At 51.0% G+C, this 12,378-nt stretch overlaps 1 protein-coding gene across 1 annotated transcript; it reads right to left on the bottom strand.

The window, feature by feature from the left end:
- Window positions 1-780: 780 nt before the first annotated feature.
- LOC148453329 (terminal nucleotidyltransferase 5C-like) lies at window positions 781-11,047 on the bottom strand. Its single transcript, XM_088462274.1, has 2 exons — window positions 10,947-11,047; window positions 781-5,385 (listed from the first exon to the last, which is right to left on the bottom strand). Exon 2 carries the CDS (start codon window positions 5,356-5,358, stop codon window positions 4,180-4,182), a length of 1,179 nt encoding a protein of 392 aa, XP_088318400.1. The 5' UTR covers window positions 5,359-5,385; window positions 10,947-11,047; the 3' UTR covers window positions 781-4,179.
- Window positions 11,048-12,378: the final 1,331 nt, after the last annotated feature.

Raw genomic sequence — 12,378 nt, 5'->3', positions numbered from 1 at the left:
GCATGGTGAGGAAGGGGTTGGGGGGATTTTTATTGGGGGGGGGGGGGGGGGGGGACACGACTGTGCTGGGGTGGGTAGCAGTAGTGCCTTTAAAATTAAAAATCAGGATTAGCTCACACGCCTACAGTAACTGTTACTGTACAAGCAGTGTGAGGGATTAATACTTAATATTTCATTAACTTAATGAATCCAGACAGCTACAGAAGCGTCCCAGGACGGAAGCTAAGAGGGAGCGAGTTCAGCTGGCACAGAGCATGAATCAGGGCTAGCAATGGAGTCTCCTGGATTCACATCTATAGGGCCAGTAACAGCAGCGATCCAGGTCTGGATTCTATACAGTCTACCACATGGGCCACATTCTGCAGGAGTATTCAACCTCATCCTGTATAGCTCCAGGGTTTAGTGAGGGGCTGGGGAATATAGAGGGTCTACACATGGGGATAGCCAAGCCAGGCTGGGGAATCCAGGGGTTATGAGGTAATTGTCCCTAGCCAGCCACGCAATCTGCGTGAGGACACCATAGTCTGTACGAGGGGGGGAGAAAGTTAGGAAGACCTGAGGACACCATAGTCTGTACGAGGGGGGAGTTAGGAAGACCTGAGGACACCATAGTCTGTATGAGGGGGGGGGGGGGGGGGGAGGAAGACCTGAGGACACCATAGCCTGTATGGAGGTGGTGGTGGGTGGGGGGCAGGGGGGATAAGAAGAACTGAGGACACCATAGCCTGTATGAGGTGGTGGTGGTGGGGGGGGGGGGGGGTAGGAAGACGAGGACAGACAGCTGTTTAAAATAAATCTTTATTTTTCAACAATAAACTGAAGACATTTCACATTAAAGGCATAAACAAATCATGAAACACCAATGCAAACCATTCCAGCCACCGGTACAGCAATACCTATTATTAAAGGCGGGTAGCCTGTGGGACTACAACTCCCAGCATGCACTGCAGGCCACAATGGAAGCTGTAGCACAGGCTTCCCCTGTCTATTTCATCCTGACTAAATATATACATCACATTTGCCAAGTGCAGATATGCCAAGTACACCTGGCACCAGAACCTGCATAAAATGACAAAGTTCAATACACCCCGACCTGCCGTTCACAGGGGACAGTGACCAGGTCAGCGAGTGCCAGCTGCAGGAACACTATACACCCATTCCTGGGCAGTTCTACCAGATCGGAGGGTGCCAGCGCCAGTGTGAATGTCACCTGTATTATTAATTCAGTGTATTTGTAAGACAGACACAGGGGGCTTATTGCAGGAAGTCAGGGTGGACTGGAGAACAATTGTAACTGCGATGGCACAAATCAAACAGGGACACAAATACATGGCATTACCCACAATATTGGCCTACACCCTGTCTGTGCTTGTGGCCGGCACCTGTGGCAGAACATTGCGCCTGGATGACCCCATGCAGGTTCTAAGTCAGATGACATCCAACCACGAGAGACTTACTCTGGTTCTCAGCTCAGACTAAGGACATTCCTGCCAGACACCATCCATACACACAAGGCTGCACTGGCAGAGGGCTACCAGCTGCTCTAGCAACATCCACAATGCCAAGCGCAGGCCTATACTACACATAGCAGGCACAATGCTCACAGGGATCCCTGCCAGGTACAGACCCTACATCCAGCTAACAGGGGTGCAGTGGGCAAAGGACTCCAGCAGGTATATTATAAAGATTAAAGGAAGCAACATGGCACAGGACCAGTACCTGAGCTATATTACATGCCAGCAGTGTACTTGGCACAGGGCATCCCAGAAACCAGGACATTTATATTAACCCATTCACTACGCCCTGTAAATGTGGGCTTAGGCTACGCATAAATAGGCACCGAGAGAAATCTGAGGATTACAGGAGACAAGCGCCCTTATTCTCCATGCCACCTAGACGTCACACCGTATGCTCAGCATCAGGCCTCACAACAAGCCGTGTCACACCTCTGGCTGGACAAGAGCTTGGGACACATCGATTGCGGCTTGTGTAGTGGGAAGGGGAGCACAATCAGGACAGTTACAGCCACCTACACACACGGCCCCCAGCACCGGCCAATACAGCCCTTATTGGGCATCACAGGTACATACTGAGCCAGTCACGTCTTAGAAGGGAGCAAACATCAGAAACCGTTCAGAGCTCTCACTCACACTTATTGTAGGTTAGAGACAGGGTGACCACTAATAACCAGAGCTGTAAAGTCCAGTTATGTCAGCAAGACCCCAGTCCTTACAGACCAACGGGAAGAGACCCAGAGCGGTGTCCAACACCCTTTCCAGCCACTAGACCCCAGTGTTAGGACAAGAGGGAGGAGAAGCTGCCGCCTCCGGAGTGCCTGGAAGCACAGCAGCAGCTCAGGCTCCTATCAGGCTGTTTGTTTTTCCACTGCGGCGCTAGTGATCTAGATTAACTCCATGTGCACCGGAGACGCCAGGTTATGTACCCAGCTGCTCTAGTGCAGGCTGGCGTTACCCGTGAGATAAGCAGCGAGGCGCAGCGTGGAGTAAGAGGCACATGAGGCTTAGACAAATCTGGATCAGGTTTATTTGGTTTGTGCAGCATTAATACAAGAAGCAGATACCTGAGCAGCTTCTAAGAAAGAGGACAGACAGTTGTATTTTAGGAATGAGGGGTGGGGGGACACATTAATGGGGCAATTCAGTCATGTGAAACGTGCACATCAAATACAGGTTAGTTATGCACCCCCAATAATGTGCTGCATTATTGGGGGGTTCCCACAGCGATGCACCATCATTCACAACTGAATTGCCCCCAAGAGCTGGTGCGTCGCCTTCCGGCAGGCGGCACATTGTAACTGGATATACTGCTACATGGAAGGTTGGTGGCGAATGTAATGCAGCCGGTTCCACCATATACAGGCTCCAGGAGGGGGTTAATATTAAGGCACAGAGTACAGAATGCTCCCCATTACATGCTGGAGTATTCTGCGGGCCGGGAAAGGGGAACTCCCAGGACTAAATCAGCCACCGGCACCAATCATGGCCCTGACTATCGCCACAGGCAGCACCGACACCTGGAACAGGCCCCTGAGCACAGGTGGAGGCTGGTCTACAACATCTAACTTCAAGCAGGAATGTGCGTCACTAGCAGCTCAGTGGTTACCTGCCCAGCTTCATGCTAGTGGGGGGGGGGGGGGGGGTTAATAATAGATTACACATCTGGAAAACCAATTCCACAAGTGCAGAATCACCAGTGTACACACCAACATACCTACAGAGAGCCGGGCCCTGGCCGTAGGAGGACCCAGCCTGTGGCCAAGCTTATGCGCTGAGGATCTACATTTCCCATTACTACATGTGAAACTGCCGGGGGGGGGGCAAAAAAACCCATGTAACAAACTGCAGTCTTATCAAAGATAAATTAAAGAGAGTCGCTGCACTTGCAGAGAAAGGGTACACCGTAGCCCCAGGGGGTCCGCAACACTTACACACTGTGCAGCAAAATAAAAGCATTTATCCTGTCTTACAAACCACAACAAACAGCATTTCCATGTCAGAACAAAAACATCCATGGCATAAACAGGACCCTCTCCCACACACACACTAAATTAACACTTTTAATACTATTTTTTTCCTCCTTCATTTTCGTACCATTTCTGGTCATTTTATAATCTTAATAAATAAACAATTTTAGCTCATTTTTTTTTTTTTTTTTCCTCCATTTTCTCTTCCTCCATTTTTTTTTTTTTAGCAGACTATGCTGCAGAACCCCCCCCCCCCCCCCCCTCAGCCCATGGTGAGTCTGGAGATGAGCTACACCAGCAACAGTTTGCGTCACACGGACGGAGTTGGGCTTGTCCAAGCAATCAACACTGATAGGTTTAAAAAGTCACTGCAATCCTGCAGAGAGATTAGAGGATCACCGATCTTCATCAGACAGGAGCAATCTCAGTAATGAGGTAATGGATTGACGTTTGCATATCTTACGTCTGTCTGGGGCAGCAGAGGCTGGTGCCCACCCCACAGCGGCTTATAATTCAGAGAGACCAAGGGGGGCACAGATCTCTTTACTATTTCTTTTGCAGTGGAGTGGGCTAGGCTGCATTCCAGTAAATTAGGCTCAAAGCTGTGGAAGTTACTTATTTCTAGAAGTCAACTAGTGTCCACAGGCTTTGAAGACGTGGGCCCCACTGACCCAGAGTCCATGGCAAGGCTCGATCTAACTACATGGAAGCCATGTTGGATAGGACTGACTGTAAGGGACGGCAGCATTGGCAATGTAGTAGTTGCTGAAGTTGGCATCGCTGACGTAAGGGGCAGGCTGGTAGTAGCAGGTCACGTTGGTGGCATTCGGTATAATGTTCTGTTCGGCCAGTACTCTGAGGGCCAGCAAGGAGATCAGGTTGAGAGTCTGCCTGCGCTCATGCCCCATCAGGCAGACCGTGCTCTCGTTCACCACCTTCCGCAGGATCATCAGGTAGTCGTACTTGCTCTTTTCCTCGCCGATGAAGTGGTTCTGGAGATAAGACTCCAGCTTGCGCTGCTGTTCGAAGATATCGGAGAAGTCGATGAAGAAGCGTGAGCACATGTAACGCTCCAGCGACTTGATTTGCTCCTTGTCGGTGGGCTTGAAGTCCCGCACCAGCAGGTTGCTGTATTTCATGAGGCCACCACCGCGAATTTCCTCTGGGTTCTTTGTGGCAATCAGCTTGTTTTGAAGATGGTTCAGGGCGGCCTCAAAGTCCCCATACACGCTCTCCCCGATGACGGTGGGATGGAAGTGTTCAGACATGGGGTTCTCCGAGCAGTCGTGGTAGAAGAGCAGAGAATCCAGCATGATTTGGAAAGAATCCACGCTGAACTCAAACTGACGGCGGATGGAGTGGACGAACTTTAACTCAATGTTCCTCCCGTCTTTATTGGAGAGGGATATCAGGCTCCAGCGGTCGTTCTCCGTGAACACCTTTACCAGCTTCTGGACGTACGCCTCTTTCAGAGTCACCGGACTGATCTTCTCTTTGTTCACCCCCTCCGGTAAGAAGTTCAGGAGCAAACCAATTACAACGTCTTTGACCAACTGGAACGATGCTTCCGAAGAGACGGTTACCCCAAATATTAAGTCCAGGTCTTTGTATCCTAGACCATTGTCTTTCACCAAGACGTGACTGGCCGCCGAGCCATTCAGCCGGACGTCCCTCACTTTGATCCCGGCATCCTCCAGCCGGCTGCGGACCATCTGCACAATATCCTTCAGCGTGATCTTTAGGGTGGGAAAGTTTCCGCGCCCATGGATAGGAACCACCTCCGTCAGAAAGCTGTTCAAGCGGCTGACTTGCTCCCAGGTGAGGACACTTTTGGACTTGGAGGAGGTGTTGGTGCCACTTGCTTGTTCAGCCATTTTCTCAATCTGTTTCTTCTAGGATTACTAGAAAAAGAAGAGACTTAGTCAGTGATACATACAACAAAACCTGCATGATTATATATCTAGTATACACAATATACCAAGCAAAAAGGGCCCAGCGTTGCTCTTAGTGGAGACATTCTACAGAGGACCGACCGACACACTGGGCTACATTCCTTTACTAGGTGCCCCTCAGGCTTCTATGTCAGACGGGTGCTATGGTGAAGTGTTCACCCCATGCATATTAGACAGTGTGCCAAAAGCCGCATGGGTCTAGCGGAGTAACTAACGCTGTATGGGAACTTCTATTCCAAGTACTATGGCCAGATACTAAAGTAGGGAGTACGTACATAGTGTAGTCCTGACAGCTTGTACAAAGCCTTAGTGACAGTGCGCAAAATCCAGCATCAACTTCATGAATCTATTACTACACAGCAAGCTCTGTGCTGGGGTGAACGTTACCACTGATCCAGGTGCAAGACTGAAGAGGTTAATGCATTAGATTAAAAAAAAAAAAAAAAAAACCCTGGAACCTTGTGACAGTAAAGGTTAAAGAAATCTGACTTGCAGGGGGAACTAAACTTTATTTCGGTAGAGGATTACTTAGGGCCAGTTGCCCCATGACAAATACTTTCAGATAAATGATCACTTTCAGGAGACAATTTATATATGAATATTGAAGTTTGGGTTTGTAGTATAAACTCTGAAAGGCATCTTTGTGTTATGACAAAGTCAGCAGTACAGTCACTAGAACAGGAAGCCCTCCCTGTGTGCATACAGATAGTTAATGTCCAGGGTCTGCTGTGAAACTCAGTTTTCATCAACTACCAAACAGCTAAGAGGGGTGGCACAAAGCAGCATTCAGAATAAGGACAGCGGGCATACATCGACACAGGAAGTCTTATGGTGTATGCCCATTACAGAGGGGGCACACTACAGAAAGGGGCAACACTAACAGTATGGAAGTTCATTTACAAGCCTGGCACAGACTACAGGCAGCTGGGCATGTCAGGTCTCTACGCTGGCTACAGGAGAACCATCTCATCCCAAAGCAATGGGCGATCTGCACTGGCTGTGCCCGACAGGCAGGTCTTATCTGAGAGCACACAGGCAGGAGACCCCCCCTCCCCTACAGACAGGTAGCCGGGTCTCACAGGCAGGAGAACCCCCCCTCCCCTACAGACAGGTAGCCGGGTCTCACAGGCAGGAGAACCCCCCTCCCCTACAGACAGGTAGCCGGGTCTCACAGGCAGGAGAACCCCCCCTCCCCTACAGACAGGTAGCCGGGTCTCACAGGCAGGAGAACCCCCCCCCTCCCCTACAGACATAACAAGCCAATAGCAGCAATTACAGGCTATGCAGACCACCAGCATGGATGAGAATACCTGACCAGTCTGTTTCCCTTACAGTCAGACGGTCTCATGTGGCTCTAGCACAGCTGGTCGGCCCATCTAGTTTCTGCACCTGGGCACAAGTGAATACTGATGCCGAACGCATTAGACCAGATTACTGACCTCATTGGGCACATCAGTACACAGCCATGTCAGGTCATACACCCAGGGATGACAGCAGAGTCACGCTACAGCCCGACAGCAGGACCCTCACACTAATGCTATAATCAGTTTCTCCAAAAAGACTGATCTAATCTGCATTTCATTGTGGTGAGTGAAAGCGCAGAGCTGATCGTTTTGTATTGTTTGCGTTATGCGTTGCTGACAATACCGGACATATTGTATGATAGCATCAGAATCATTAAATACATATAAAAATACCAGTGTGGGTGACAGACTACATAATGCAGGCAGAGATAGTGTAGCATAGGCACTGCCATGTGCATCACAGTGCCAGGCTCAGTGTGACCAGTCCATACCCAATATGCCCCAAGTTACCACCTTTCATCTACCCAGGCTGGGAGTAACAGTCATTAGCAGGTCAGTGTGAGGACGACGTCCCAGACCCACGTTACAGTCAGAGGGAGCCTATGGGACGTTTGTCCATGTCAGCAGCTGGTATTAGGGACAGGTCATGTCTCCATTCCCTGTGCTGCAGCAGCAATAGCCTGCAGGCTATCACCCATGCAGAACGTCTCAGAAGACAGATCCAACTTCACACATGTCTGCTAGACTCCTGCAGCAATAAAGCAGCACTATCTAGTTGCAGTCAGGCCAGTAGTCACCAGGGTCAGCACCCCTATACTCCCAGCTATAGTTAGGTAGGTGTAGGGAACCCGGGACAGGCCATTCCCTGTGCAGGATGAATACACAGTCACTGCCTGAGCGCAGACTGTTACACCTGCGCATGGTAGACGTGTCAGTCTGTGGAGAGCGGGCACTGACCCATGTAAGACACCGCAGCACCTTACCCCATTCTCAGAGATCAGATTGGAGCAGCTCCTGTACTATACAGCCAGTTATATATACAGAGATTGTCAGAGCCTACAGCACGATGCAGAACAGCTCCATCAACAACTATGTGTCATGTCCAAGTCACAGCAACAAGTTATGTAACCCAGCAGCTCCTGGTGCAGAGTCACCCAGATACTCTGAGCAACATGGTGATAAGGCAACAATGGCCGTCATGGCTGTCCCTTACAGGAGAGGTTCCTAGTGTCCTGCCACCCCCATCAGGAATAGGGGGGAGGTGGAAGGTCCTTCACAATCTATGCAGAGTCCCCCAAATTCAGGCTACAGGGAGCCAAGACAGTGCATGTTTTCTATACCCCCTTGCTGGAGATCCAGAGCCAATTAGCTATAGTCTCTTGTGAAGAGACCAGGAAAACATGCGCTGTCAGCGTACCCAAAGGCTTGGATTCAGGAGACCTTGGACCAGGCCACACTTATGTATCTGGCAACCTGCACATACATAGCAAACCCATGCTTATGCACACAGAGTGCCAGCTCAGGATATCAAGTCTGGGCCAACAAGGACTCTACATGAGAGATTACATTAAACACCCCCCCCCCCCCCCCCCCCCCGGGACGGCTGGGACCCTTCTTTCTGTAGAACAGGATGGTTGATAACACTCCCAGGGGACAACCATATCTCACATCACTTCTCACTTTCCCGATGTGGATGTCTGGCTCACACAACTGTTTGTCCATCCTTTAGCTTGCAGGTCATGCTGGGGCTTGTAGTGCCATTGTCATACCACACTGCAGCAATGGTAATATACAAGCTCCACGCCAAGGACAGCTCCTGATATAGCACATACATGTTACCCTGGAGAGTACAGTATGTTACAGGGCAGACGGTTCCCAGCATGCACTGCTCTGGTGTCAGGAAGCCGGTCTCATTTTTCCATGGAATGAGAGATCCCGGGAGCACGAGCGCAGGACAGCTGGCTGCAGGGGCTCACACTGCTGGCTTCATGCAACCGCCTGCCACAGCCAATAGTGACACAAATGAGCGGATTCCCCACAATGAGACAGGATAAGTATATAGTATTCGCAGAGTCTGGACCCAAAGGCCAGGACGCTGCATTCCCAGGGACAGACCGCACAGGCTCATTACTACACAGACTATTTTAACAAGTCTGTATCAGCATTACTAGTATGAGGGGATCCTGCTAAATATAGAGGTCTGGCGGCACCACTACAGTGCTAATAAGGGCATACGCCATGTCACGGACCAGCCACAGCCCCTTGTAGTAGGGGGGGGTCATTACAGCCACGCTACTCTTACAGGAGGGTAATGGGGAAACTTACACCAGATGTAGGGTGAGGAACCCCAGACGCCCCCACCCCAGGCTTCATGTTACCTTACGTAAGACTTTCTAGCTAGGTCACATTAGAGGCTGCGAGTGTCATGACGTCAGTGGGTAACGACTATCACCCAAATCAGCACCTGCAGGCGATAGACCGCCGCCCTCCTAGTGCCTCCTAGTTACACGCGGATATTTCACGTGCTTTACCAGCAGGTTTGGGGGAACGCGGTCAACGGGCTCGGTTACTGGAAAGGTACAGGGAGATTACAGGTCTCCCAGCCCAGGGCCTCACACTGGAAGCAGAGGTCAGTGTGTGGGTGGAATGAGAATTCCAAAAACCGGCAGAGCACTGTAACTGTACATTATGTATGTGACCTAGCACACAGCAGCCAGGTGGTTATACAGCAGGTGCCACCACCCACAGAAGTCACCTGGGCACCAGCCCGCATTAACCCTTACCTGGCACAGTGCATAGCACAGAATGGATGCCCCCATAGAACGTATCACACAACATGCATGGTCCAGGAACTGGCAGGTATTTACCCTTCAAGGAAAACACCTGAGAATACAGACCCCCCCCCCCCCCCCATATATCCCTGCTGCAGAGGCCCTCAGGCAGGTCACAAACACCAGGGTGGAGAGCGCAACAAGTTCATCACAGGGTTCAGGTGTATCAGCTATACACCTGCATCTATAACTATCACTGACAGCTGCTAATGCATCACCCTGGGCAATCCTGAGGACCTGGCCTGCCACCACATAGGGACACAGAAGAGCTGCTAGTATATTACTCCGCACCTGACCACTGTACTATCCTGAGCACCTGGCCTGCCACTACATAAGGACACAGAACAGCTGCTAGTATACCAACCTGTGCAAATTCAAGCGCACACTCTGGGTACCAAATACAATGATGGCCAAAATAATTCTGATAAGCTCTACACAATTAACACAGAGTGAGGGCCACAGTCCACGTTTGCCCATCCACCGCATCAAGGTGAACCCCATAAGATGGCTCCCTAACAATCTAATACCAACATACACAGCAGCTGCAAGTATATGATACTATGCTAATCTGAGGAGCAGGCCTGCCAGCACATGGCAATACACAACAGCTGCTAGTAGGACCCTGTGCTATCCTGAGGAGCTGACCTGCCAGGATATGGGAACACACAGCAGCTGCTAGTATATAATGATATGCTAACCTGCCAGCACATGGCAATACACAGCAACTGATAAAGACCCTGTGCTATCCTGAGGAGCTGGCCTGCCAACATATGGCAATACACAGCAGCTGCTAGTAGGACCCTGTGCTATCCTGAGGAGCTGACCTGCCAGCATATGGGAATACACAGCAGATGCTAGTATATAATGATATGTTAACCTGAGGATATGACCTGCCAGCACATGGCAATACACAGCAACTGATAAAGACCCTGTGCTATCCTGAGGAGCTGGCCTGCCAACATATGGCAATACACAGCAGCTGCTAGTAGGACCCTGTGCTATCCTGAGGAGCTGACCTGCCAGCATATGGGAATATACAGCAGATGCTAGTATATAATGATATGTTAACCTGAGGAGATGACCTGCCAGCACATGGCAATACACAGCAACTGATAACGACCCTGTGCTATCCTGAGGAGCTGATCATCTAGCACATAAGGACACAGCAGCGAGTATGACCCTCTGTTAGCTTGAAGTGCTGGCCTGCTAGCATATCAGCACACAGAGCAGCTAGTAATAATCCTGTGCTATCCTGAGAAGCTGGCCTGCCAACACACAGGAGAGTGTCACTTTGTTTCCAGTGAGAGTTACATACATCACCTACAGCAGAGCAGTCAGTGAGGGAGGGAGGCGCGCTGGGACTTGTGGTACTCACCTGACAGAGCGGGAGATGCAGGTGTGTCTGTATAACCGATGACTGCAGCGTCTCTCCGCTGACAGACTGCTCCCTCCTCCGCTCTCCCCTTATATAGTCCTGTCACTGCCTCACCTCCGCCGCGTATCCCTCCACCGCTCACTATACCTCACCCTCCTCCTGTCACCTCCGCCACCACCGAACCCCTCCCGGACACACAGACATCACAGCGCCTTCACCGGCTCCCCCGCTCCCACCATGCGCCCCGGAACCCGCGGACTCCCGGGACTATTTCTCACTCTCCCACTGACGGGTTTACCGGACGGATTGCTGCGCCGGGTGACGGAGAGATCGCTCCGCCTGTAAGTAGCTCACGGCATGAATGGTCGCTAGGCGACGTTTACATAGTGGGCGTGGTCTGTGTGTGACGGGGCGGGGCTGTCCTAGCCCTCACTATGGGGCCTATATATAATTGGAAAGATATAGTTCCCATTCAGGTACTGTACCTGGAAGTGACGTCAACTCAGGGCGGAAGTGCAGTTTCCTGCCCACATAGTCCCCCAAAATAAGGAAGGTGGCTGCTCGCCACGCTCTCCGCATGGTTATATGCCTCCTCTATGCCCACTTGGATGGTAGGGAATGACGTTGGACACTGGCTGATGACGTCAAGGGCGATCTACGGAAGGGGATCTTGCTGCTTCCATTTATAATTAGGTGTTAGCGGCATGTCCCCCGAGAGCACGCAATAACTCCGGGGATATCCGCAATATTATAGATCCCCCGGATGTGGTACGGAGGGATTGCAGAAAGTATCTCCGATATATGTGGTAGTTCCTCCGTTCCTGACAGCAGCCGCTTGGCGATTCAGTTCAGCGCAATGTGAATAGTGACAGGAAGGGGTTCCCGGAGATATTCAACTCACCGCGCTAAGTCCGACTAGAGGATTTCCGCTCGCACCCTCCGGTTTAGTGCGGTGCGAACAGCATCGCAGGCAACACCTAAGTCAGAGAATGTCAGTCACTGCGACCCGACAGCCGGCTTACGGCGCGGTAACCGGCATCTCCTGACTAAGTGCAGGACGCGATGGGGACAATTGAATAGCTCTGGGAACTCCTTCCCGGCGCCATTCACACTGCGCTGAACTGAATCGCCCCCTATGGGGGATCCCGCTAGATTTACCAGGCTCCCGCAGCTTACGCCGTTTCAAGATGGAGATTTGCTTCACTTTGCAAATTTTCCAGGGAGAGGGTGAATGGGCGCAATGCATGCGATACAGGAGCCCACGAGACTACTGATGCGGTCACTCCGAGCACATCGCAGGGACGGGATCCTTTCACTGCATGTGCTAATTGGTTACATGCAGACGCTATCATCTGATATCGCAATGCGACTGGATCATCGGCACTAATATCACGCACAGATCGCATTGAGTCTGTGATTATTGATAAATGGG

This window comes from Taudactylus pleione, unplaced genomic scaffold, assembly GCF_031769625.1.
Source record: "Taudactylus pleione unplaced genomic scaffold, aTauple2 ptg001181l, whole genome shotgun sequence".
Lineage (NCBI taxonomy): Eukaryota > Metazoa > Chordata > Amphibia > Anura > Myobatrachidae > Taudactylus > Taudactylus pleione.
The sequence above is the reverse complement of the archived record's forward strand: the minus strand, read 5'-3'. Positions and strand labels throughout refer to the sequence as shown.